This window comes from Mobula hypostoma, chromosome 21 (assembly GCF_963921235.1).
Source record: "Mobula hypostoma chromosome 21, sMobHyp1.1, whole genome shotgun sequence".
Taxonomy (NCBI): domain Eukaryota; kingdom Metazoa; phylum Chordata; class Chondrichthyes; order Myliobatiformes; family Myliobatidae; genus Mobula; species Mobula hypostoma.
This window is the reverse complement of record NC_086117.1, coordinates 62420907-62446841: the sequence shown is the minus strand read 5'-3', so window position 1 is coordinate 62446841 and position 25935 is coordinate 62420907. Positions and strand designations below refer to the sequence as shown.

At 43.5% G+C, this 25935-nt stretch overlaps 1 protein-coding gene across 1 annotated transcript in view; it reads left to right on the top strand.

The window, feature by feature from the left end:
- snap29 (synaptosome associated protein 29) overlaps positions 1–24027 on the top strand; it is a 60172-nt gene extending 36145 nt beyond the window's left edge. Inside the window, exons 4-5 of the mRNA XM_063074138.1 lie at positions 17789–17884; positions 23716–24027. Coding sequence (XP_062930208.1) covers positions 17789–17884; positions 23716–23873 — 254 coding nt within the window. The 3' untranslated portion in view covers positions 23874–24027. The remainder of the gene's footprint in view (positions 1–17788; positions 17885–23715) is intronic.
- The last annotated feature ends 1908 nt before the right edge of the window (positions 24028–25935 follow it).

The following is a 25935-nucleotide window of genomic DNA, read 5'->3' as shown; positions in this document are numbered from 1 at the left end:
TAAATCTCTACTGGAAGAATTAAATTTGATAACAATGTTTTTTCTCCTCCTGACTAAATATTTGTCATATATTTTTCATATCTTTGTTGTGATTATTCTCCCAAATGTAATCTCACAGATACTAGTTTTGTACTGTTATCTGTTGGTTGCTGTGTTGTAGCTGTAATGTCACAGTTCACATTACGTCATTATCAGAATCAGGTTTAATATAAAGCAACACACAAAATGCTGGAGGAATTCAGCAGGTCAGGCAGCATCCATGGAAAAGAATAAACAGTTGGCATTTTGGGCCGAGACCCTTTCTCAGGTTTAATATCACCAGCATATGTTGTGAAATTTGTCTTTGTGGCAACAGTATATTTCTTTTTTTTTTAAATTTTATTTTTATTTGGATAAGGAGTTCACAATTATCATGTACTTTTTTCACACATAACCTTTTCCATTTTTTTATATGTATAAAACTACAATTATTTATACATTCTTATGTACACATTGAGATGATATAAAAGCAAAATAAACATTTAAATAGAGAATTATGTACTGTGGTAAATCTAACCTATTAGGCTAAGTAATGAAATTAGTTGTTAAGAAAAATGGTAATAATAGTTTCCATACAACCCTTCTGGACCATTTCCACTGGTCCAAAATGTTGCATACAAACCTATATACCAACCATTGTAGGTGTTTATATCCCAATTTGTTCGTGCTTGTTCCTGCCCGCAGACATAATTATCCAATCCCTATGTACTTATTTACTTAATTTTTTCATTTTTTTTTTATCCCTTTCCCAAATCTTTCCCTTTACTTGTGTTAATTTTCTATTTTCCAAAAAAAAACAACAAACACTTAGACTAGGGGTGCTTACGTTAGCAATATTACTGTGTTGATGAGAAGAGCAATATAAATCATTAGGAGAGTCATCTAAAGTCTGCTCGCATTGGGGTTATATATTCAATCTATTTATTCCAGATTTGATAAGATGTTTCTTTTTGAGTTCTCAGGGAGTAAGTCAACTTTTCCATTTTAAATATTTCCAAGATAATTTCGTACCAATCTTCTAATGTAGGTGGTATTGGATTTAGCCATTTTCTAGTGATTGATTTCTTACTCGCCGCTAAGAGGGCCTGCAGCAACTTTATATCTTCCTTCTGTTCAAGGAACAATACATGCCCCAAATAGAGCATCTCAAAGTTCAGAGGTATCTGGGACCTAAGTACCTTAACTAATGTTCTATGAATACCTTCCCAAAATAGACTTAATTTAGGGCAATCCCAGAAAATATGAAAATGATTTGCCTCCTTGGAGCCACACCTTCTCCAACACATCACATTTGTATCTTTATATTTTTCCTGATATGGGGTCTTGAAGTATCTTATAATGTTTTTCCAACAATGTTCTCTCCAAGTCAAAGAATTAGTCGAGGACCATTGAAAGCTGCAGATTTTCCCCCAAGCCTCCTCTGAAAGTACCAACCCCGCTTCTTTCTCCCACTTCTCTTTAATATACAGTGTATTTACTTTTTTAGCATGGGAGAGTGCATTATACAGGCGAGAAACTGATTTACTAGGTATTGAACTGCAAGCCGAATTCAGAATCTTGAAAAATTCTAATTCTACTGTTGATAGGTCTGTATATCTACAACTCTGGTTAACATAGTTTCGTATTTGAAGGTACCTAAAAAAAGTCATTATGTTCTAGGCCATGTTTGTCCTGCAGGATTTGGAAACTTTGTAATACTCTTTTATCTATAAATGAGAGGTAGGTTGTAAGACCTTTCTTTATCCATAGCTCAAATCTTTTATCTCCTCTGTTGGGAAGGAATTCGGTATCATATGCACACCATCTAAAGAGTTTTAGCATGTTATTAATTCCACATGAATTAACCACCTTCTGCCATACTTTTAATGTAAGATTTATCCAAGCATTATTAAATTTTTCCAACTGGGCCATCAATCCTTTGTCAGCTATTGAGGCCTGAAGAGGAAAACTGTCAACTAATCCAAATTCTATTTCCTTCCATCTAGCCTTATATTCCCTATTACACCAATATAACAGAGGGGTTATCTGTGAGGCATAAAAATAATTTCTCAGGCAAGGAAGAACCATACCTCCTCTTTCCTTCCCTAACTGTAAGGTGTTGTATCGAATTCTAGGTTTCCTTCCTTGCCAAATGAAGTGGGAAATCCATTTGTCCCATTCCCTGAATTGATTATCATCCACCTCCACTGGTAGAGTACGGAAAAGATATAATAACCGAGGAAGAATATTCATTTTTATAGTATTTATCCTTGAATTTAAACTTAAAAAGGGGATAAGATTCCATCTATGCATATCTGCTTTTATCTCTGAGATTAATGGCCCATAATTTACCTGTGACAGTGTTGAAAGATCCTTCGGCAGGGTTATTCCTAAATATTTTAATGATTTAGCTTCCCACTTAAGATCGTATGTATCCTGCAATTTTTTGGATGGTGTATAATTTAGGGACATAACCTGCGTTTTCTTTACATTTATTTTATAACCTGATATTTTCCCAAAGTCATCCAACAGTGTAAACAATCCTATAAATGATTTTTCTGGTTCACTCAGATAGACCAAAACATCATCTGCGAATAACGCCACTTTCTGTTCAATCCCTGCCACCTTGATACCTTTTACGATTTCGCTCTGTCTTATTAGTTGGGCAAGTGGTTCAATATATAGCGCAAAAAGGAGAGGAGAAATTGGGCATCCCTGTCTAGTGCCTCTCTCTAAAATGAAGGAGTCAGAGAGGTCCCCATTTATCTTAATTCGGGCTGTTGGGCTGTCATACAGAGTCTGAATTACTTTAATAAACCTTTCTTGAAAGCCGAATCTTCCTAACACTCTGTATAGGAATGCCCAACTAACCGAATCAAAAGCTTTCTCAGCGTCCAATCCTACTACCATTGTCTCTGTCTCATTCTTATTAACCTGTTCTAATATGTGCAGAGTTCTCCTTATGTTGTCCTGTGTTTGTCTTTGTTGAATAAATCCAGTCTGGTCTAAATGGATTAGGCCAGGTAAAAGCTTTTCCAATCTGCGCGCTAATATAGATGTAAATAGTTTGTAATCTAAATTAAGAACACTAATTGGCTGATAATTGCCACATTCTAGTTTATCTTTACCCTCTTTAGGAATAACTGAAATAATCGCTTCTCTCCAGGAAGGTGGAGTTTCTCCTCTCTGCAAGATCCAATTAAAGGTGTTAAGTAGTAATGGGGCTAACTGTGTCTTCAGGGACTTGTACCACTCTGAGGTAAACCCATCAGAACCCGGGGAATTTCCAGCCTTTAACCTAGAGATGGCCACGTTCAGTTCTTTGACAGTTACTGGTTCTAATAAACTTTCATTTTGTAAATCTGTAAGTTTAGGTAGATCTAAAAAATTCAATACACTGTCTATATAGGCTCATTGGGGGCCCGGGGTTGGGAGTACAGCTCTCGATAATACGTTTCAAAACTCTCTTGAATTTTCCCTATTGTACTCTCCACAAGCTTTGTCTTTGGATTCTTTATTTTATGAATTGTATTGTCTGCTTGTTGTTTTCGTAATTTATATGCTAATAATCTAGCTGATTTACCTCCTACTTCATAATTCTTTTGTCTCAGGTAAAGAAAATTTCTTTGAGTTTCCAACGTATAAATATCATCAATTTCACTTTGCAATTTCCTAATTTCCTGTTTTCGATTTGAATTACTTTTGTTGCTATCTCCAACTTGAAGTTGTTTTAATTTTCCTTGAAGGTCTGCTAATTTTTGTGCATTGATTTTTTTCATGTGAGTAGTAATGGAAATAATTTTCCCTCTCAGTACAGCTTTCAATGTATCCCATAAAATCACTGGTGATGTTTCTCCCGTGTCATTAAGGTCTAGATATTCTTTGATTTCTCCCCTTAATCTCTCCATTACTTTTGGGTTATTAAGTATATGTGAGTTTAGCCTCCATAGTGTTTTCCTCATTTTCCTTTCCAGGATTAGAGACATAGAGACTGGGCTATGATCCGACAGATCAATTGTTGCAATATTACAGTTTTTTATCCTGAGTCTATCTGTATTAAAGATAAAGAAATAGTCTATCCTTGAATAGGCTGAATGAGGGAAAGAGTAATATGTATAATCTTTACTAGTAGGGTGTAATTCCCTCCAGACATCTATAATTCCCAACTCCTCCATCAATGAATTCACTTTCCGAGTCAGAGGTTTATTCTGAGCAACTATTCTTGAAGAATCTAATATAGGATTTAATCTAATATTAAAATCCCCTCCACAAATTACTACCCCTCGAGAACTGACCATTAGGTCAAAAATGTGTCTATAAAATGACCATTCACTACCTGGAGGAGCATAAACATTCAGCAATGTTATTTCTGTACCTTCTATTCTTCCTGTGATTTTTACAAACCGTCCTTCTTTGTCTCTAGTCTCTGAAATATGTTCATAATTAAGAGTACTTGATATTAAAGTAGCTACCCCTCTTTTGTGACTCAATTTATATGATGAATAAAATACATGCTTAAAGCCCATTCTTTTTAATTTTCCATGTTCAGATTGGCTCATATGTGTTTCCTGGAGGAAAGCTATTTGTGCCCTCTCTTTTTTCAATTTAGACATAATCTTATTTCTTTTAATTGGATTCAAAACCCCATTAACATTATAGGAAATTACTTTTACCAATTCAGTTTTCATTTTTCTCTAGTAGAAAAAAAGCACTCTCCTTTTCTAACCAAACAGTAAGCAATCCCTTCTCAACAGTAAACCAAGACATATAACCACACCCTAGACATTTCTGAACGTATAACATTTGAAAATTTTCCCCGACTTCCCACAGTGAGGCCTGAGCACCGACCCGCCTCAGTTCAGAGGGATAACCTCTATCTTCACCCTGTGTTAGAGGGCCCTCAGCAGTTTGAATAATCATAGAGAATTTTCTCCTATTTATGTCTCGACCATATTGCTATCATTCAAGTTATTCCGCCTAGATTATTTTCAGTTACCAGTTTTCATTTTACTTTTAAGTCCGATTTACTCTTTTCAGTCATTTCTCTTAATTAATCTGTATTCTCTGTACATTCGCGTCTGAATATTTGCAGCTTTTCCTTGTAGTTTGACACTCTGGTTCAAGTGGAGCATTCTCGCCCCACTAACTGCCACGACTTCTGCCGAATCCTCTCCAGTAGCGACTCCGGTTGGGTGATAACTTTAATAGGTAGTCCCCGGTCCGCCAGGTCCGACATTGCCTCCTCCACCGTAGCGTAAGTTTTTGTCCCTTCGTCGTAAAAGACTCTCAGCCGAGCTGGATACAGGGTCTGGAATCTGATGTTGTTTTCCTTCAGGACTCTCCGTGTTTCCATATATTCCTTCCGTCTGGCAAGAATCCCCGGTGCGTAGTCGTGGTCTAAACTGATTTTGCAGTTGTTCCACATGAAACCTTTCTTTTGCCATGCTCTTTTAAGCACCTCTTCCTTCGTTCTGTAACTGAGAAATCTGATCAGAATCGATCTGGGCTGGGTGCCTGCCGGAGGCTGTGGTGCCAACGCACGGTGAGCTCTTTCTATCTGTAGGTCTTTTGCGGCCGGCATATCAAGGTTCTCTCTAAGCAGCTTCTCCACGAAGGGAATCATCAATCCGGGTTTACCTTCGGTTCCTTCGGGAACTCCGTAGATCCTCGCATTTTCCCTTCTCGAGCGGCCTTCTTGATCTATTAGTTTCCACTGGAGTTGGTCTTGTAGCTTCAGCATTTCTGCTATCACTTCCTCGGCATTTTGTAGCTTCTCTTCAATTCCAACAATCCTCGCTTCGGCTTCATCTACCCGCGAGTTAGTTTTTACTATTTCTCCTTTAATATCTTCCAGCTGTTTGCTGTTATCTTGTCAGAACTCGCGAATCTCTCCAAGAATCAAAGACAGAGTCACCGATTCCTCCTCATTATCTCCGTCCTGGCTTGCCGTGGGAGAGCTAGGCCCTTCGCCTTGCTGCATCTCTTTATGTTTATCAGCCTTCGAAGCGGACTTTTTATTCTTGTTCTTAGACATCATCCTTGCCCCTTTTATTAATATAGTTATGCAATATTAAGTATTTGTCTAAATTCGATTTTGGGGCAGTTTACCTTCTTTTTTGTCGAGAGACCTTTTCCTTACGCCGCCATTCCCTTGATGACCCGGAAGTCCCCCCGGCAACAGTATATTTCAATAGATAATAATAGAGCAAAAAATGTTGATCACAGTAAATATTTATGTATATTAAATAGTTAAATTAAGTAGGGAGGGGAGGGAACGTCGACTCAGACCTTGAGGCCTGCGTTGGGCATTTTCATGTCTTGCAAGGTGCAGATTGGAAGTCTGTGAGGGGCAGTCTTTGGGCATATTTAAGGCAGAGCTTGATAGATTTTTGATTAAGAGCATGAAGGGATACCTGGAGAAGGCAGGAGATTAGGGCTGAGTGGGAAATTGGATCAGCTATGATGAATTAAATTATGTAAGTAGTGCAAAAATAGAAATAAAAAAGGTAGCGAGGTAGTGTTCATGGGTTCAAAGTCCGTTCAGAAATCGGAGTACAGAGGGGAAGAAGCTGTTCCTAAATTGCTGAGTGTGTGTCTTCAGGTTTCTGTACCTCCCTCCTGGTGGTGGCAATGAGAAGAAGGCATGTCCTGGGTGATGGAGGTCCTTAATGGTGGATGCCACTTTTTGAGGCATTGCTCCTTAAAAATGTCCTGGATGCTGTGTAGTCTAGTGCCCATGGTGGAGCTGACTGAGTTTACAACTCTGCAGCTTATTTCGATGGTCACTGCCACCTCCCCCCCCCCCCCACCCCCATACCAGTTGGTGATGCAGCCAGTACATCTGTAGAAATTTGTGAGTGTCTTGATGTTTCTTCTGCAGAGTTCCTATTATTGCCTCAAAATTTGTCTTCCACATGTAGACTTTCTCCTCTGCTGTGTTCTATTTAGTACTACCAGATAGAAACATACAAAATAAATTTTGTGCACAATCTGTAAATTAAAAGCTGTTAAGAAAGCATTGCTTTGAGTTAGTTGAGAGCACACACAACCATTTGAGGGAAAAGAAATTTGAAGCTTGTGCTTTGTTTCCTATGGTGAGGGAGTCGAGGACCAGAGGGCACAGCCTCAGAATAGAGAAGCGTCCATTTTGAATTGAGATGAAGAGGAATTTCTTTAGCCAGAGAATGGTGAATCTGGAATTCTTTGTCACAGGTGGCTGTGGAGGCCAAGGCATTGGGCATATTTAAGGCAGAGCTTGATAGATTTTTGATTAGTCAGAGCATGAAAGGAGAAGGCAGGAGATTAGGGCTGAGTGGGAAAATGGATCAGCTGTGATGAAATGGCGGTGCAGACTCTGGGCCAGATGGCTTAATTCTGCTCCTATGTCTTATGGTCTAATGGTTATCAGACTCTCGAATGGACCTCTTGTAAGATATTCCAGATTCTTCGATGCTATTTTCAGTGCACAGGAACAAAGTAATTGTTACTTCTGATCTGATGCAGCACAAAAATCACAATAATAAAAAAATAAATAAAAATACATAGCTTATTGATTGTATATCCATAAAGTGACTCTAGGCACAGGAGTGTCTGTACATAAAGTGACTGACGGGAAATGATAAAGTAGTAGCGACAGAGGTCATGGAGGGGTGGGTTAGTGGGTGGAGGTGTTGATCAGCCTTACTGCTTGGGGAAAGGAACTGTTTTTGTGTCTGGTGTGGATGCTGCACAGCCTTCTCCCTGATGAGAGTGGGACAAACAGTCCAGGAGTGGGTTGGGTGAAATCCTTCATTCTGTTACTGGCCCTTTTCTGGCAAATTTCTGTATATATGTCCTTGATGGTGGGCAGGCTGGTGCTGGTGATGCGTTGGGCAGTTTTGACTCCCCATTGTAGAGCTGTCCTCTCTGCCGCAGTGCAGTCTCTACAGCAGGCTAGGATGCTCTGTTCTGCGCGTCTGTAGTGTGACGTGCATATGCATGTACACAGCCCAGCCCTCTTCAGCCTCAAAGTAGATGTGAAGCGGGACACCCAAGGCAAGGCAAGGCAATTGTTGAGGTGATGGGGCCCAGGTCTGAAGCAAGGGACAATGTTTGGCCGATTTAAATACTGAACCAGATTGGAAGTCAAGTGCAGGCTGAATTGCGGCGGCAGGTCCAGGGTCCAGGAGCAAAGAACGACCTGCTGTTTGGCTAACTTGAGCACTGGGCCGGATTAAAAATGTCAGTGTGTTGGGGCCAGTGTTCTGCTTGCACAGTTTACTCCTATCTGTGCTGATCTGAGGCTTCTGGATCAGCTGTCATAGGCTTTTTTGCTGAGAACTTGCTTTCATGAGCTTTATTTATTCTTTATCTATCTATTTATCGATTGATTGAGATGCAGCACAGAATAGGCCCTTCCAGCCCTTCAAGCCACACCACCCAGCAATCTCCCGAATTAATGCTGGCCTAATCACCGGACAATTTATAATGACCAAATAATCTACCATGCGGTACGTCTTTGTACTCTGGGAGGAAATCGGAGCACCCAGAGGAAATCCACGCAGTCACGGGGAAAACGTTCAAACTCCTTACAGACAGTAGTAGGAATTGAACCCCTGTCGCTGGTACTGTAAAGTGTTGTGCTAACCACTACACTACCGTGTGATGGGAATTGAACCCGGGTCACTGGTACTGTAAACCGTTGTGCTAACCACTACACTACCGTGTGATGGGAATTGAACCCGGGTCACTGGTACTGTAAACCGTTGTGCTAACCACTACACTACCGTGTGATGGGAATTGAAGCCGGGTCACTGGTACTGTAAAGCGTTGTGCTAACCACTACACTACTGTGCCATCCCCTGAATGTTATTTGCCTGTTTTTGATGTATGATTTTTTTTTTCTGCACATTGAGTGTTTGGCAGTTGTTCTTTTAATGGGTTTTTTGGGTTTCTTTGTTTTGTGGCTGCCTGTAAGGAGACAAACCTCAAGGTTGTATAATGTATATACACTTTGATAATAAATGTAATTTGAACTATGAACCTTGGAGGTATTGGTGAGCTTTGCAAAATATGTTCTGTGACTGTGAGAGGTTGTGAGATGTGGACTCCCAGGAGTTTGAAATCACTCAGTTTCCACTGCTATGCTGCAGATGTAAAGAGGGCTGTGAGTGATGAGAGTTCCCCTGAAGTTAATAACCATCTTCAAAGTACAGTTCTACAACCAAAAGAGAGTCTGTAAACAGGTTCAGAGTTCAGCGCTGAACTGAGTAAACCTCGCAGAGCAGCGAGCTGAACCAGCCCATCTCTTGGCTCAGGCCCCAACATCCTGACCTTTACAATTGAGCTTGGCGCCTAAATCGTTGTCCAAACATCGGGTTCAGTCTCCTCAATATGCTCTGGGGCTTGGACCCCACTGCCTCGAATCACCCGTACCCAACCTTTCCCATTCGACCTGGTACTTAAATTGATTGAACCTCGGGTCTTCCTCGTTCTCGGCGATAGACCTGGAGCTTCCCCACATCGAATTGCCTCCAAGTCCAAAGGGGAGTTCGAGTTTGTGATGATTGTCTATAAAGTATTAGTTATTTTTTCATCAGCCAGAAGTCACTGAGATTCACCAGCACCATCTTAAACCAGCATTCTCATCATCGTTGGCAATAAGTCCCAGCACCGTCGTCATCTGTGAGCTTGGCAATGTGTTACTCGGGTTATGTGTGAGCAGAGTATACGGTAATGGGCCCAGCACAGCCATGGGGGTGGTGGGGGGGGGAGTGGGTGCTGCTTGCCTCACAATCTACTAGTTATGATCTTGCTGTTAATCGTTTACCTGCACTGCACTCTTTCAGTGGGTTTATATTGCTCTATTCTGCACTAATAAATAATTGTAAATAATTCACCTTGTAAATAATTCAAATATGTGTCTCAGGTGGTTGATGGTTGGGTTGAGTTTTCTCTAATCTTGGCAATTCATTTGCAAACATTTCGTCCCAATAAGAGGAGACATCATCAGTGCGATTGGTCGCCATTATGGAAAGTCAATTGTGACATCGGGAGGGAGTCTGTCGCTGATCGTTTTCATGGCCAACTCTGTGTGTTGCTGGAACTTCTGCATTGGCTTCCAAATGGAATCGATGTCTATAAACAGACATGTAGACCTCCATCCCACTTCAAGCCAATGCGGACAGAATGCCAAGCAACCAATCAGCAACGAGATCCCCTTCCCAAGTCCCAATTGAGTTTCTGTAATGGCAACCAATCAGCTGATTGGCAAGTATATAACAGCCGAGTATTCGAACAACATACTGATGATGTCTCCTCATATGGTGACGAAACATTTGCAAGTGGATTGCCAAGATCAGAGAACAACACAACCCAACCATTATTTTATCTTGTACTAATACACAATGGTTGAGGCACTGTATAATGATTTGATCTCTATAATCAATGTGCGAGTAAGCTGTCCATTTCATTGTGACATTAGCAAGCTAATACCAATTTATACTTGCATGGAAACATGCGTAGTATCTCTCTTTATTCTGCCTCCTTTACAGTTAATCTCTCTCATCCTTAAAGCATGACCTTTCAAAGAATACCTTGCATTTTATTTTATTGATTGAAACACAGCGTGGAATCTGCCCTTACGGCCCTTTAAGCTACACCACCCAGCAATCATAAGACCATAAGATATAGAATCAGAACTAGGCCATTTGGCCCATCACGTCTGCTCTGCTATTCAATCATGGGCTGATCCAATTCTTCCAGTCATCCCCACTCCCCTGCCTTCTCCCCATACCCTTTGATGCCTTGGTGAATCAAGAACCTATCTATGTGTGCCTTAAATACACCCAGTGACTTGGCCTCCATAGCCATTCTTGGCAACAAATTCCACAGATTTACCACCCTCTGACTAGATTAATTTCTCAGCATTTGTTCTAAATGGACGTCCTTCAATCCTGAAGACATGTCCTCTTGTCCTAGACTTCCCTACCATGGGAAATAACTTTGCCATATCTAACTGTTCAGGCCTTTTAACATTCAGAATGGGTCTGTGAGATCCCCCCCTCATTCTCCTGAACTCCAGGGAATACAGACCAAGAGCTGCCAAATGTTCCTCATACAGTAACCCTTCCATTCCTGGAATCATTCTAGTGAATCTTCCTGAACCCTCTCCATGTCAGTATATCCTTTCTAAAATAGGAGCCCAAAACTGCACACAATTCTCCAAGTGTGGTCTCACGGGTGCCTTATAGAGCCTCAACATCACATCCCTGCTCTTGTATTCTATACCTCTAGAAATGAATGCCAACATTGCATTCGTTTCTTCACCAGCGACTCAACCTGGAGGTTAACCTTTAGTTCTCACAATGACTCCCAAGTCACTTTGCATCTCTGCATTTTGAATTCTCTCATCTAAATAATAGTCTGTCCATTTATTTCTTCCACCAAAGTGCATGACCATATACTTTCCAACATTTTATTTCATTTGCCATTTCTTTGCCATTTCCCCTAAACTATCTAAGTCTCTCTGCAGGCTCTCTGTTCCCTCAACGCTACCTGCTCCTCCACCTATACTTGTATCATCAGCCAATTTAGCCACAAATCCATTAATCCCATAGTCCAAATCATTGACATACATCGTAAAAAGCTGCGGTCCCAACACCGACCCCTGGGACCGCAGCTTTTTATGATGTATGTCAATGACTGTACCTGTGGAACTCCACTGGTAACCAGCAGCCAACCAGAATAGGATCCCTTTATTCCCACTCTGTTTTCTGCTGATCAGCCAATGCTCCACCCATGTGAGTAACTTCCCTGTAATTCCATGGGCTCTTGCTAAGCAGCCTCAAGCAATTGCTGATTTAATAATAGCCTAATCAATTTACAGTGGCCAATTAATCTACCAACTGGTACACCTTTGGACTGTGGGAGGAAACTAGAGCACCTGGAGGAGAACCACGTAGTCATGGGGAGAATGTACAAGTTCATTGGAGACAACAGTGGCAGTGATAATTTTTAACTAGAGTTTATCTACTCCTGATGAAGAGTCTCCTCCAAGGAGACTACAACCTTGTAGGGTTTGGAGGCCTGTGTGCCTCAGTGACCTGGAGAGCTATGTTGGCTGCAGTCAGGGCTTTATGCTTTGGTGGGGTCACCCATGCTAAACAGGTCATAGGGTAGAGGCCAGACTAAGAGTTCAGGTTCAGGGGTTCAGCTCAGGGCTAACAACCCTGACTGGTCAAACAAAACGTACAGAAACAGCCATGAAGAATCCTTCTGCATCTGAGTGTGACAGTATTCCTGAGTCTCCTCCCTGGGCTTGTATGGCTGTCAGTAATGAAAACCGAGAGGAAGCTACTGACACGATGAAGGGAGCTTTGAACACTCATTGCTGCCCTAAATGCCAGTGGTGTGTAACAGGCAGAAAGTAAGAAAGAAATATGAAGAGTTTCAGCCAGAAGCTTCAATCGTTTATTCCTCTCCATAGGTACTGCTGAGCTTCCTCCAGTATCTTGCATGTTTTCTCCATTTAGCTTTTGGCTTTTTTTTTGTCTGTTCCATATTTATTGACCATGGAAATCTTGGCAAGGGCACCCAGTGGGTTGGTAACAGGATCACTGTTCCATTTAAAAGCTTAAATGTTATCGGTTTTTAGAATGCATTTTTTTTCTTTTTAAAGAATTAAACTGTATGTACATTTCCATAGAATGTGCAGGATGACTAGACAAGTCAGCCTGATACCTCCAAACATTCCCTTAGCATGGCCATGTTTCTTGATTTGTGTTTGAGTAGCTTCCCTGAAATGCATCTGCCACACAACATTTAATAAAATGAAGACCATTAATGGGCAGGAAACTCAATTGCTCTTTGGTTTTGTAGCCAACAATAAATGTACTTGTTTTTTTTTAGAAACTGGCTATCCAGAATCACCTTGGCATCCATTCAAATCAGATTGTAGAGAGGATTGCAATGTAGCAGCTTTGACTTACGACTTTCCTTGCATTTTAAATGCCATCTCTAGGTTCTAGCTTGTTACGATCATTAACGTACTACTAAAATGGTTTTGTCTTGTATAACTAGGCAAGGACAATGGGTGGGTACTTCTCTGTAGCAGACATGATTGAATGTGTCTGTGTTTGTGTTCACTGAGATGCAGCAAGGAAACAGCCCCTTCTGGCCCAACGAGCCCACACCGCCCATGTGGCCAAGTAACCTGCTAACCAGGACGTCTTTGGACTGTGGCAGGAATCCAGAGCACCTGGAGGAAACCCACGCAGTCACGGGGCAAGTGTACAGACTCTTTACAGGCGGCCCCAGGTCACTGGCACCGTAAAACGACACACTGACCATTACACCTGCGTAGAATGATGGGTGCCTGGAGCACACTGCCAGGGGTGGTGGTAGAGGCAGGTACATTAGGGGCATTTAGGAATGATAGAAAAATAGATTGTTATGTAGGAGGGAAGAGCTCGATTGATCTCACAGTAGGTTAAAGTTTGACACAGCATCGTGGGAGCTGTTGCAATATTCTACGGCAGGGGTTCCTGACCCGGCGTTCACAGACCCCTTGCTTCATGGTAATGGTCCATGGCATTAAAAAAGGTTGGAAACCCCTGTTCGAACCGGTTGCCTCACAGTCTGGTACGGAGGGGCCACTGCACAGGATGAGAGAAAGCTGCAGAGAGTTGTAAACTCGGCCAGCTCCATCATGGGCACTAGCCTCTCCAGCATCGAGAACATCTTCGAAAGGTAGTGCCACAAAAAGACGGCAGCAATCATTAAGGACCCTCTTTGTCCAGGATATGTGCTTTTCTTACTACTGCCATCTTATTCCAGCCATTTACGAATAGCTTCTTTCCCTCAGCCATCACATTTCTAAATAGTCCATGTAACCTTAATCACCGTTCCAGGAATTACTTGATTTGGAAAACCTGCTTTTAGCTTGCTGTCTGACAGTTGTCCTGGTTTACCAAACTATAAACCCATTGCAGTAAATTTAAGTTGTGCTATGACTTTATAAGGAAAACAAAACTGCACTTTTCACCCCTACGTGGTGCCATTGGTCACATTGTGTGTTTGACCGTTGAGTATAGAACAGTTCAAATTAATAAAACCAATGTATTTGCAGAGTGTGGTGTGTTCACTGTGCAATATACGGATATATAGTATTGTGCAAGTCTTGGACTCGGGTGCCTAAGGCTTTTGCACAGTACTGTAGTAATTTTATGTATTGCACTGTACTGCTACCACAAAAAAAATTCATGAATATGTGAGTGATGATAAACCTGATTCTGATATGGGTCTCTATTCTGGACTGAGTATGGGAAGGGGGCAGGGAGAGGGGAATCATGGTAGGGAAGAGGGGAGGGAGCAGGAAACACCGGACAGACATTCTGTAGTCAATAAATCAATTGTTTAGAATCAAATGACCTTGCCTGTTGTCTCGGGGCTGGGTGTGTCTGCACTCGCACCACCCCTCCCACCCCGGTACTCCTCTGCCACCTGTCCCATACCCCTCCCGCGATGCTCCACCCTCGCCATTCCCAACATCCTTTTCTCCCACCAGATTTACAAACTCGCTGTCCGCTCCACGTTACCAAATACAAACATTTTAGGCAAGTGTGTGTGTCTAAGAATTTTGCACAGGATTGTAATATCCAAAGTGGTCTGTTTAAAAACTATTGAAGTTGATTTAAGACACCAAGTTTACATATTAGAGACTGGACTGGTTATAAGCCGCTGATGTGTGCAGAAGAGTAATTGGATGCTGCTGAAATTCCCTCCAGAGCGGGTTATTGCCTGCATGATTGCTTGGCTTGCAGGAAGACCAGCAATTTGGAGGTAGAATCCCAAAAAGATGCTGGTGCACAGGGTCGCATTCCAGCCATAATCAGCATCTTCATTTGTAAGCTGTTGGTGGTATGTACTGAGTGCAGTCTGCACTTTTGGAATTTCATATTGCAAATGAAATCTTGCCCATGGGTGGGGGTTAAGTGTTTGCTCTTGCTGTGGTTAATTAAACCAGATAATTGCTGCAGCATTTTCACAGTAACTGATCAAAAACTGAGTCCTAATGTAACCATGAAAAGAAATAACCATCTGTTAACATCCCTATTTCTTACACTTCAATGAGGACAAGAACCTCATTGAAACCTATCGAATATTGGAAGGTCTCGACAGAACGTTTCCTGTGATGGGGGAGCCTTTATACTAGAGGACACAGCCTCAGACGAGAGGGGAGTCCTTTTAGAATGAAGATGACAAAGAATTTCTTTAGCTGGAGAGTGGTGAATCTGTGCAATTTGTTGCCACAGATAACTGTGGCCAAATCATTTGGTATATTTAAGGCAGAGTTTGATAGGTTCTTAATTAGAGTTCTGATGAAGGGTCTCGGCCTAAATTGTCAACTGCTTATTCCCATCCATGGATGCTACCTAACCTGCTGAGCTCCTTCCGCATATTGTGTGTATTGCTCTAGATTCTTGATTAGTCAGGGCATGAAGGGGTACAGGTTGAAGGCAGGAGATTGGGGCTGAGAGGAAAATGGATCAGCCATGATGAAATAGAGCAGACTCGATGGGCCAAATGGCCTAATTCTGCTCCTATATCTTCTGGTCTTAATGTCCACCCTATATGCTTAACACGAAGGTTATGGTAGTCCAAAGATGCCCGTGAATAGCAGATTTCAAAATCAATGTACTTCAAAAAAAAAATGCATCAGCTGCAGATTGCGCTATTACATGTCTTTGATTGTTTCCAGGAGTCCTTCAATTTGAATAGCCCACATTATCCATTTGATGGAAAACATTTATGTTCACTTGTCTAGTCAGAGGAATTTTCCGATTTGGAATCCAGCCATTTGCCTTATTGATCGTGCACTCGTCACTGGTGTCCCTGTTTGTTGCTTCTTTTTCTCTCTTCATACCAACTAGTCAGGGTGTGGGTCACTTCAACAGTCAATCAAATCCCCATTATGCTGCCCTCAACATTTCATGGCTAAGGGTCAGGGACACGAAACAGAGCCAAGATATCTCAAAATTCTGAATGCACTCCATTCAATCAGAAAATATGAAAAATCAAGTTCAAAGTGCATGTATGTCACCACAGGGCAGCTTGATAGTGTAATGGTTAGCACAACGCTTTACAGTACCAGTGACCCGGGTTCAATTCCCATCACACGGTAGTGTAGTGGTTAGCACAACGCATTACAGTACCAGTGACCTGGGTTCAATTCCCATCGCACGGTAGTGTAGTGGTCAGCACAACACTTTACAGTACCAGTGACCCGGGTTCAATTCCCATCGCACTGTAGTGTAGTGGTTAGCACAACGCTTTACAGTACCAGTGACCCGGGTTCAATTCCCATCACATGGTAGTGTAGTGGTTAGTACAAGGCTTTACAGTACCAGTGACCCGGGTTCAATTCCCATCGCCCGGTAGGGTAGTGGTTAGTACAAGGCTTTACAGTACCAGTGACCCGGGTTCAATTCCCATCACATGGTAGTGTAGTGGTCAGCACAACACTTTACAGTACCAACGACCCGGGTTCAATTCCCATCGCATGGTAGTGTAGTGGTTAGTACAAGGCTTTACAGTACCAGTGACCCGGGTTCAATTCCTATCGCCCGGTAGGGTAGTGGTTAGCCTGCCTGTCGAAGCGGTGTACCGGAGTGTTGGCACTGTCGCATGCAAACAGCTATTTGGTGCCACAGGTGAGAGCTGAGTGTCCAGTGGGGATCAAAGATGAACGAGCTGCCCCAGAATGGACACAAAAAGCTCCTTCACCAGAGGCGCTACCCCTCCCTGGACACACACAGCATATAAAACAAAATATTACCAGGAAAAAAAGGTAATAAAATTCAAAAGTTGCATGTAGTGCACAGCACAGGTAAACAGTACAGTAAACAGCTCTATCCTGGTGATGAGACCCCTGTGGTGGTAGGGTATTCATTATCAAAATCAAATTCAAGTTTAATTGTCATTCAACCATACGCAGATACATCTGAACGAAACTGTGTTCCTCTGGGGCCAAGGTGCAAAACAGTGAGCAAAAAAAAAACCATAGTCAAGTTGGGGGAAAAAAAACAGCTGTAGTCCAAGACCCTGAGCAACTTGTCCCACAAATTAATCAGCAGTGCGCAGCCTCTGCAAGTCCCACTGTCATTCCACCAATCAAACACGGGAAGGCAGCACCAATGGGAGAGGCCAGCCCCCAACCACCGCCTCCAGTATCTCTTCTGGACTGCAGCAGCAGGCAAGCCCGCAGCTTGAGGCCTAGTCCTCGCCATAGTTGAGGCTATGCAGCTCCCACACTGCCTGTCACACCACCAAACAAGGGAAACAGGCCTGTGGCATCTTACATTGATAATGTTCAACAGGGTCTTGTGCTTGCAAGAGAATTAGAGAATTCTCTCACAGCCTGGGGAAAGAAGCTGTTACTCAGTCTGGCAGTCCTCATTCTGATGCTCCTGTACACCTTCCTGACGGTAGTGGGTAAAAGAGATTGTGGTATATATGGTGGGGGTCATCACACTTTGATTTTAAGACTGTTGCTGTGTCTGACATTAACTCTGAGCAACCAGGGGTAAATATTTCTGAGATTGAAGTGTGTATACTGTCTGAAGTGAAACTGGCAGTGGTCCTTCTTGGCTTCGGAGCCAGTTCATTTCCTTGCCTGCAGGGGAGCTGACACAACCAAATCAAAAATAAAATGTTGGTATTCTGGAAGTGAGATCAACCTTGGGTGTAATTCTTGAGTGTAATTTCCTTTTCCTTTGTCTCTCTCATTTAGGTTTTGGGGCTGCCAGTAGTTCTGCAGCAGAAAATAACAATTATCCTAAAAACAGCTACCTACGTGCTTGTCATGAAGAGATGGATAACAATCTAGGTAAGATGTTGAGAGGAACTACGTTAGTACTCCTTCAGTTCTGTTTGGTTTTTGTATGGCGTTTTTGCCTATTCTTTCTTGTTGCCGATTGGCGGGTTTGGGATTTGATGTTCTTGTTGCTGTTTTCTGTGTGCAGTGATCTGTTGGTGGTGTGCATGAAGGAGGGGTTTCGAGTTTGATGTTGCTGTTTCTGTGTGCAGTGATCGGTTGGTGGTGTGCATGAGGGAGGGGTTTCGAGTTTGATGTTGCTGTTTCTGTGTGCAGTGATCGGTTGGTTGTGTGTGAGAGAGGGTTTGGGGTTTCGAGTTTGATGTTGCTGATGCTGTTTCTGTGTGCAGTGATCGGTTGGTTGTGTGTGAGAGAGGGTTTGGGGTTTCGAGTTTGATGTTGCTGTTTCTGTGTGCAGTGATCGGTTGGTTGTGTGTGAGAGAGGGTTTGGGGTTGAGGTTTGATGCTGTTTCTGTGTGCAGTGATCGGTTGGTTGTGTGTGAGAGAGGGTTTGGGGTTGAGGTTTGATGCTGTTTCTGTGTGCAGTGATCGGTTGGTTGTGTGTGAGAGAGGGTTTGGGGTTGAGGTTTGATGCTGTTTCTGTGTGCAGTGATCGGTTGGTTGTGTGTGAGAGGGGGTTTGGGGTTGAGGTTTGATGCTGTTTCTGTGTGCAGTGATCGGTTGGTTGTGTGTGAGAGGGGGTTGGGGTTGAGGTTTGATGCTGTTTCTGTGTGCAGTGATCGGTTGGTTGTGTGTGAGAGAGGGTTTGGGGTTGAGGTTTGATGCTGTTTCTGTGTGCAGTGATCGGTTGGTTGTGTGTGAGAGAGGGTTTGGGGTTGAGGTTTGATGCTGTTTCTGTGTGCAGTGATCGGTTGGTTGTGTGTGAGAGGGGGTTTGGGGTTGAGGTTTGATGCTGTTTCTGTGTGCAGTGATCGGTTGGTTGTGTGTGAGAGGGGGTTTGGGGTTGAGGTTTGATGCTGTTTCTGTGTGCAGTGATCGGTTGGTTGTGTGTGAGAGGGGGTTTGGGGTTGAGGTTTGATGCTGTTTCTGTGTGCAGTGATCGGTTGGTTGTGTGTGAGAGAGGGTTTGGGGTTGAGGTTTGATGCTGTTTCTGTGTGCAGTGATCGGTTGGTTGTGTGTGAGAGGGGGTTTGGGGTTGAGGTTTGATGCTGTTTCTGTGTGCAGTGATCGGTTGGTTGTGTGTGAGAGGGGGTTTGGGGTTGAGGTTTGATGCTGTTTCTGTGTGCAGTGATCGGTTGGTTGTGTGTGAGAGGGGGTTTGGGGTTGAGGTTTGATGCTGTTTCTGTGTGCAGTGATCGGTTGGTTGTGTGTGAGAGAGGGTTTGGGGTTGAGGTTTGATGCTGTTTCTGTGTGCAGTGATCGGTTGGTTGTGTGAGAGGGGGTTTGGGGTTGAGGTTTGATGCTGTTTCTGTGTGCAGTGATCGGTTGGTTGTGTGTGAGAGGGGGTTTGGGGTTGAGGTTTGATGCTGTTTCTGTGTGCAGTGATCGGTTGGTTGTGTGTGAGAGAGGGGGTTTGGGGTTGAGGTTTGATGCTGTTTCTGTGTGCAGTGATCGGTTGGTTGTGTGTGAGAGGGGGTTTGGGGTTGAGGTTTGATGCTGTTTCTGTGTGCAGTGATCGGTTGGTTGTGTGTGAGAGGGGGTTTGGGGTTGAGGTTTGATGCTGTTTCTGTGTGCAGTGATCGGTTGGTTGTGTGTGAGAGGGGGTTTGGGGTTGAGGTTTGATGCTGTTTCTGTGTGCAGTGATCGGTTGGTTGTGTGTGAGAGAGGGTTTGGGGTTGAGGTTTGATGCTGTTTCTGTGTGCAGTGATCGGTTGGTTGTGTGTGAGAGGGGGTTTGGGGTTGAGGTTTGATGCTGTTTCTGTGTGCAGTGATCGGTTGGTTGTGTGTGTGAGAGAGGGTTTGGGGTTGAGGTTTGATGCTGTTTCTGTGTGCAGTGATCGGTTGGTTGTGTGTGAGAGGGGGTTTGGGGTTGAGGTTTGATGCTGTTTCTGTGTGCAGTGATCGGTTGGTTGTGTGTGAGAGGGGGTTTGGGGTTGAGGTTTGATGCTGTTTCTGTGTGCAGTGATCGGTTGGTTGTGTGTGTGAGAGGGGGTTTGGGGTTGAGGTTTGATGCTGTTTCTGTGTGCAGTGATCGGTTGGTTGTGTGTGAGAGAGGGTTTGGGGTTGAGGTTTGATGCTGTTTCTGTGTGCAGTGATCGGTTGGTTGTGTGTGAGAGAGGGTTTGGGGTTGAGGTTTGATGCTGTTTCTGTGTGCAGTGATCGGTTGGTTGTGTGTGAGAGAGGGTTTGGGGTTGAGGTTTGATGCTGTTTCTGTGTGCAGTGATCGGTTGGTTGTGTGTGAGAGAGGGTTTGGGGTTGAGGTTTGATGCTGTTTCTGTGTGCAGTGATCGGTTGGTTGTGTGTGTGAGAGAGGGTTTGGGGTTGAGGTTTGATGCTGTTTCTGTGTGCAGTGATCGGTTGGTTGTGTGTGAGAGGGGGTTTGGGGTTGAGGTTTGATGCTGTTTCTGTGTGCAGTGATCGGTTGGTTGTGTGTGAGAGAGGGTTTGGGGTTGAGGTTTGATGCTGTTTCTGTGTGCAGTGATCGGTTGGTTGTGTGTGAGAGGGGGTTTGGGGTTGAGGTTTGATGCTGTTTCTGTGTGCAGTGATCGGTTGGTTGTGTGTGAGAGAGGGTTTGGGGTTGAGGTTTGATGCTGTTTCTGTGTGCAGTGATCGGTTGGTTGTGTGTGAGAGGGGGTTTGGGGTTGAGGTTTGATGCTGTTTCTGTGTGCAGTGATCGGTTGGTTGTGTGTGAGAGAGGGTTTGGGGTTGAGGTTTGATGCTGTTTCTGTGTGCAGTGATCGGTTGGTTGTGTGTGTGAGAGGGGGTTTGGGGTTGAGGTTTGATGCTGTTTCTGTGTGCAGTGATCGGTTGGTTGTGTGTGAGAGGGGGTTTGGGGTTGAGGTTTGATGCTGTTTCTGTGTGCAGTGATCGGTTGGTTGTGTGTGTGAGAGGGTTTGGGGTTGAGGTTTGATGCTGTTTCTGTGTGCAGTGATCGGTTGGTTGTGTGTGAGGGGGTTTGGGGTTGAGGTTTGATGCTGTTTCTGTGTGCAGTGATCGGTTGGTTGTGTGTGAGAGGGGGTTTGGGGTTGAGGTTTGATGCTGTTTCTGTGTGCAGTGATCGGTTGGTTGTGTGTGTGAGAGGGGGGTTTGGGGTTGAGGTTTGATGCTGTTTCTGTGTGCAGTGATCGGTTGGTTGTGTGTGAGAGGGGGTTTGGGGTTGAGGTTTGATGCTGTTTCTGTGTGCAGTGATCGGTTGGTTGTGTGTGAGAGGGGGTTTGGGGTTGAGGTTTGATGCTGTTTCTGTGTGCAGTGATCGGTTGGTTGTGTGTGAGAGAGGGTTTGGGGTTGAGGTTTGATGCTGTTTCTGTGTGCAGTGATCGGTTGGTTGTGTGTGTGAGAGGGGGTTTGGGGTTGAGGTTTGATGCTGTTTCTGTGTGCAGTGATCGGTTGGTTGTGTGTGAGAGGGGGTTTGGGGTTGAGGTTTGATGCTGTTTCTGTGTGCAGTGATCGGTTGGTTGTGTGTGAGAGAGGGTTTGGGGTTGAGGTTTGATGCTGTTTCTGTGTGCAGTGATCGGTTGGTTGTGTGTGAGAGGGGGTTTGGGGTTGAGGTTTGATGCTGTTTCTGTGTGCAGTGATCGGTTGGTTGTGTGTGAGAGAGGGTTTGGGGTTGAGGTTTGATGCTGTTTCTGTGTGCAGTGATCGGTTGGTTGTGTGTGAGTGGGGGTTTGGGTTTGAGGTTTGATGCTGTTTCTGTGTGCAGTGATCGGTTGGTTGTGTGTGAGAGGGGGTTTGGGGTTGAGGTTTGATGCTGTTTCTGTGTGCAGTGATCGGTTGGTTGTGTGTGAGAGAGGGTTTGGGGTTGAGGTTTGATGCTGTTTCTGTGTGCAGTGATCGGTTGGTTGTGTGTGAGAGGGGTTTGGGGTTGAGGTTTGATGCTGTTTCTGTGTGCAGTGATCGGTTGGTTGTGTGTGAGAGAGGGTTTGGGGTTGAGGTTTGATGCTGTTTCTGTGTGCAGTGATCGGTTGGTTGTGTGTGAGAGGGGGTTTGGGGTTGAGGTTTGATGCTGTTTCTGTGTGCAGTGATCGGTTGGTTGTGTGTGAGAGAGGGGTTTGGGGTTGAGGTTTGATGCTGTTTCTGTGTGCAGTGATCGGTTGGTTGTGTGTGAGAGGGGGTTTGGGGTTGAGGTTTGATGCTGTTTCTGTGTGCAGTGATCGGTTGGTTGTGTGTGAGAGGGGGTTTGGGGTTGAGGTTTGATGCTGTTTCTGTGTGCAGTGATCGGTTGGTTGTGTGAGAGAGGGTTTGGGGTTGAGGTTTGATGCTGTTTCTGTGTGCAGTGATCGGTTGGTTGTGTGTGAGAGAGGGTTTGGGGTTGAGGTTTGATGCTGTTTCTGTGTGCAGTGATCGGTTGGTTGTGTGTGAGAGGGGGTTTGGGGTTGAGGTTTGATGCTGTTTCTGTGTGCAGTGATCGGTTGGTTGTGTGTGAGAGAGGGTTTGGGGTTGAGGTTTGATGCTGTTTCTGTGTGCAGTGATCGGTTGGTTGTGTGTGAGAGAGGGTTTGGGGTTGAGGTTTGATGTCCTTGTTTTTCCATACGAAGCGATCTGTTTTTATGTGTGGGTTTGTGAGTTTTTGTTTCATTTTTTATGGGGGAGGATTGATGTTTTTGTCTTGAATGACTTTCATTGTGTTTCTTTGTTCTATGGCTATCTGGAGAAGACAAATCTCAGTGTTGTATACCACATTTATACTTTGATAAATGAAGCTTTGTACCTTTCGTATGGAGGAGAAAGGACATGTTGGTGGAAGCGTGTGAATGAGTGGCAGAACAAAATTATGCAAAAATAAATTTGTTTAGCTTAAAAATTTCCAGCTTGCTACTTCAAAAGTCAAAGCAAATTTTATTATCAAAGTATATGTATGTCACGATATACAACCCTGCGTTTGATTTTCCTGTGGGCATACTCAGCAAACTTATAGAATAGTTACTATAACAGGATCAATGAAAGATCAACCAGAGTGCAGAAGGCAACAAACTGTGCAAATACAAATATGAATAATAGCAATAAATAATGAGAACATGAAATAACAAGATAAAGAGAGATCTTTAGTTGTGGGAACATCTCAATGGATGGGCAAGTGAGTGTAATTAACCCCTTTGGTTCAAGAGCCTGATGGTTGTAACTGTTCTTGAACTTGAGTCCTGAGGATCTTGGATCTTCTACCTGATGGCAGCAGCGAGAAGAGAGCATATCCTGGGACGTGGGGACCTCTGCTGATGGATGCTGCTTTCCTACAGCATCATTTCATGAAGATGTGCTCAATGTTTGGGAAGGATTTCTGGGCTAAATGCACTACCTTTTGTAGGATTTTCTTTTCAAGAACATTGGTGTTTCCATACCAGCTATGATGCAGCCAGTCAATATATTCACCACTACACAAAGTTTTAGATGTCATGCCAAATCTCCACAGACTCATAAGGAAGTAATGGTGCTGCTGTGCTTTCTTCGCAATTGCATTTACGTGTTGGGTCCAGGACGTAAAATTCTGAAATAGTAACATTCAGGAATTTAAAGTTGCTGAGCCTCTCCATGTCAGATCTAGACTTGCACTCTACACTTAAGTTTGTATTAGTTTCATTTTGAGAAATATGTTCCCTTAGTTATTTTCTTTCTCGGGGCGGAGGGTGGGGAGCTAGCTGTTCCCCTGTTGTTCTTTTGTTCCCCTTTCTCCTGTTTTTTTTTACAGAAATATAAATGAATTTTCCTCCTTTCCCTTCTAATCACAGATATGATGTCTTCTGGCTTGGGGCGACTGAGGGGTCTCGCAATTGGCCTACAAACAGAAATCGATGACCAAGACGAGATTATTGACCGCGTGACGACCAAGACGGAGCGTGTTGAGTCCAAGATTGGAGCAACTAATCGACAGTTACGCAAACTTTAAAGAAAAACATAACAATTTAGCCTCTAGTCAATGGCGTGTGCCTCAACAGCCACTGAACGAAGAAAGTGGCGGTTTTTTGTACTCAGATGCTACGTCAGAGTTTAGGAATACACGGAATCTCAGAATTGGTCCTCAATGAAATCAGCTTCTGAGTTTTGGAGAATGGATTGAATTGGTATTCTGTCTGCATTCAGATTTACTGACTCTTTTAAAGATAGAACTGGTAATGTTACATATAGTGTAATCATTTTCAAATGAATCTGTCAATTTGCAAGGAAGAGCGGAGCTGTGGTTTAAACAGACCTAACTGATGTTCTTATCACTGACAAGAGCCAAAAACCCTCACTTGAAAATTATCCATAGTTCTGAACAGTTCTCTAAAACTTGATTAACCATTTGACGCGCTTTGCAATGTTACGTTCTGTCTGTTCCCTTCATTCACTGTCTGTGATCTGACCTTATTTCTACAGCTGTACGTAATTTTATGGTGATTGATATCTCCAGCATCAATAAATTTGCAACAGTTAACACCAGTCACCCATAGCAAAAGGAAAGTCTTTGTATCAGAAATATCTTTAAAGGCGTGCTTCAAATATTAAGCCCCCTGTCCTCCAGAATCTGAAGCACTAACACTGCTGTTCACGAGAGAGATGCATTGACACCTCTTTGGGGGGGGGTGGGGGGAGGAGATGAGCTTCTCAGAGCTGACCCATTAGAAGCTGTTAATTTCATCACTTTTTTCCCCGAGCAGTACAATCAGGATTCCCTTTTGCCAGGGGAAGCATTCTGTTAATCAAGTACCCGGCAAATTTCCAGGACACTGCCTTTCTAAAAGTTAAGATCATGTCAAAAGGAGTGTCTGTGAGCAGAGTTACTGTGGTTCTAAGTACTTGCTTGTGGAATGTAATACAGTTTTAAATGAAGATATATTACCCTGTAAAACCTGGTCCCTCTTCCCAAGTTTTATTATTGAACAGAGTGCATTTAATATTGGAGCTATTCCTGTTGATTGAGATACAGCATGGAACAGGCCATTCTGCCGCTTCAAACTGTGCTGTCCCAGCAATTCCCCCCCCCCCCCCGATTAAACCACAGCCTGATCATGAGGAAGTTTTCAATGGCCAATTAACTTACTAACCGGGTACATCATTGGACTGTGGGAGGAAACTGGAGCACACGGAGGAAACTTGCCCATTCCACAGGAGCACGTACAGACTCCTTAGAGATGATGTTGGAATTAAATTCCGATGCCTCGAGTTGTAATCACACTAACAGCTACACTACAAAGGCAACACATTTTGCAGTTGTTTCTTGCCTTTGACCTTTAACCCATTTTCACAGCCATGGAAGGTTAAGCACCGCATATAATGGGGAGTTCGACTGTTGAACGAAACCATGCATTGGAATGGATAGTGAGGCACTTCCTGGTCTGTTTATGGTGTGCAATGCTGTAACCACTTGGCTGCTTCTGTGATAAGTTTGTTAAAGCACCAGTTCTCTTCAGGAGTAAGGGAATTTTTGTGCTTCATTCTATACCTGTTAGTAACAATACACACCATTGGCTTTAAACAAAGGATATGGAAATAACAAGTGAAGCAATTGGTCCAGAATCAAATTTGTATTCTTGATTCCACAGCCTGTTATTTTTTCTTTGTTTTTATAAAGAAACGTACAGATCACTACATCTGACCTTTACCCACAAGCTCCCAGGGTTGGGAAAGGTCAAAGCACAGGATATTGGTAGCTCTTGTTGAGGCATTTGATGTTGTGGAGTTCAAGCCTGGCAATTAGCTTGCAGACGTTTCGCCAACAGTCGAGGTGATATCCTCAGTGCGCAGTTGTTGGTGTTTCACTGTGGGAAGGCTCATGTTATATAGCAGCCCCCCCCCCGCCCCATTCACTTGCCTCGGTTCTGATTGGCTACCCCTTCATGGGACCTTTGGCTTGCATTTCTTTGACATGAGAATCTTTAGAAGCGTGGTTTTCTTTTGTTGATGCCTTAAACATTGCAATAGAGGCCATCTATGAACCCCGAAGAGCTCATTGCCATTCTTGGCAACCC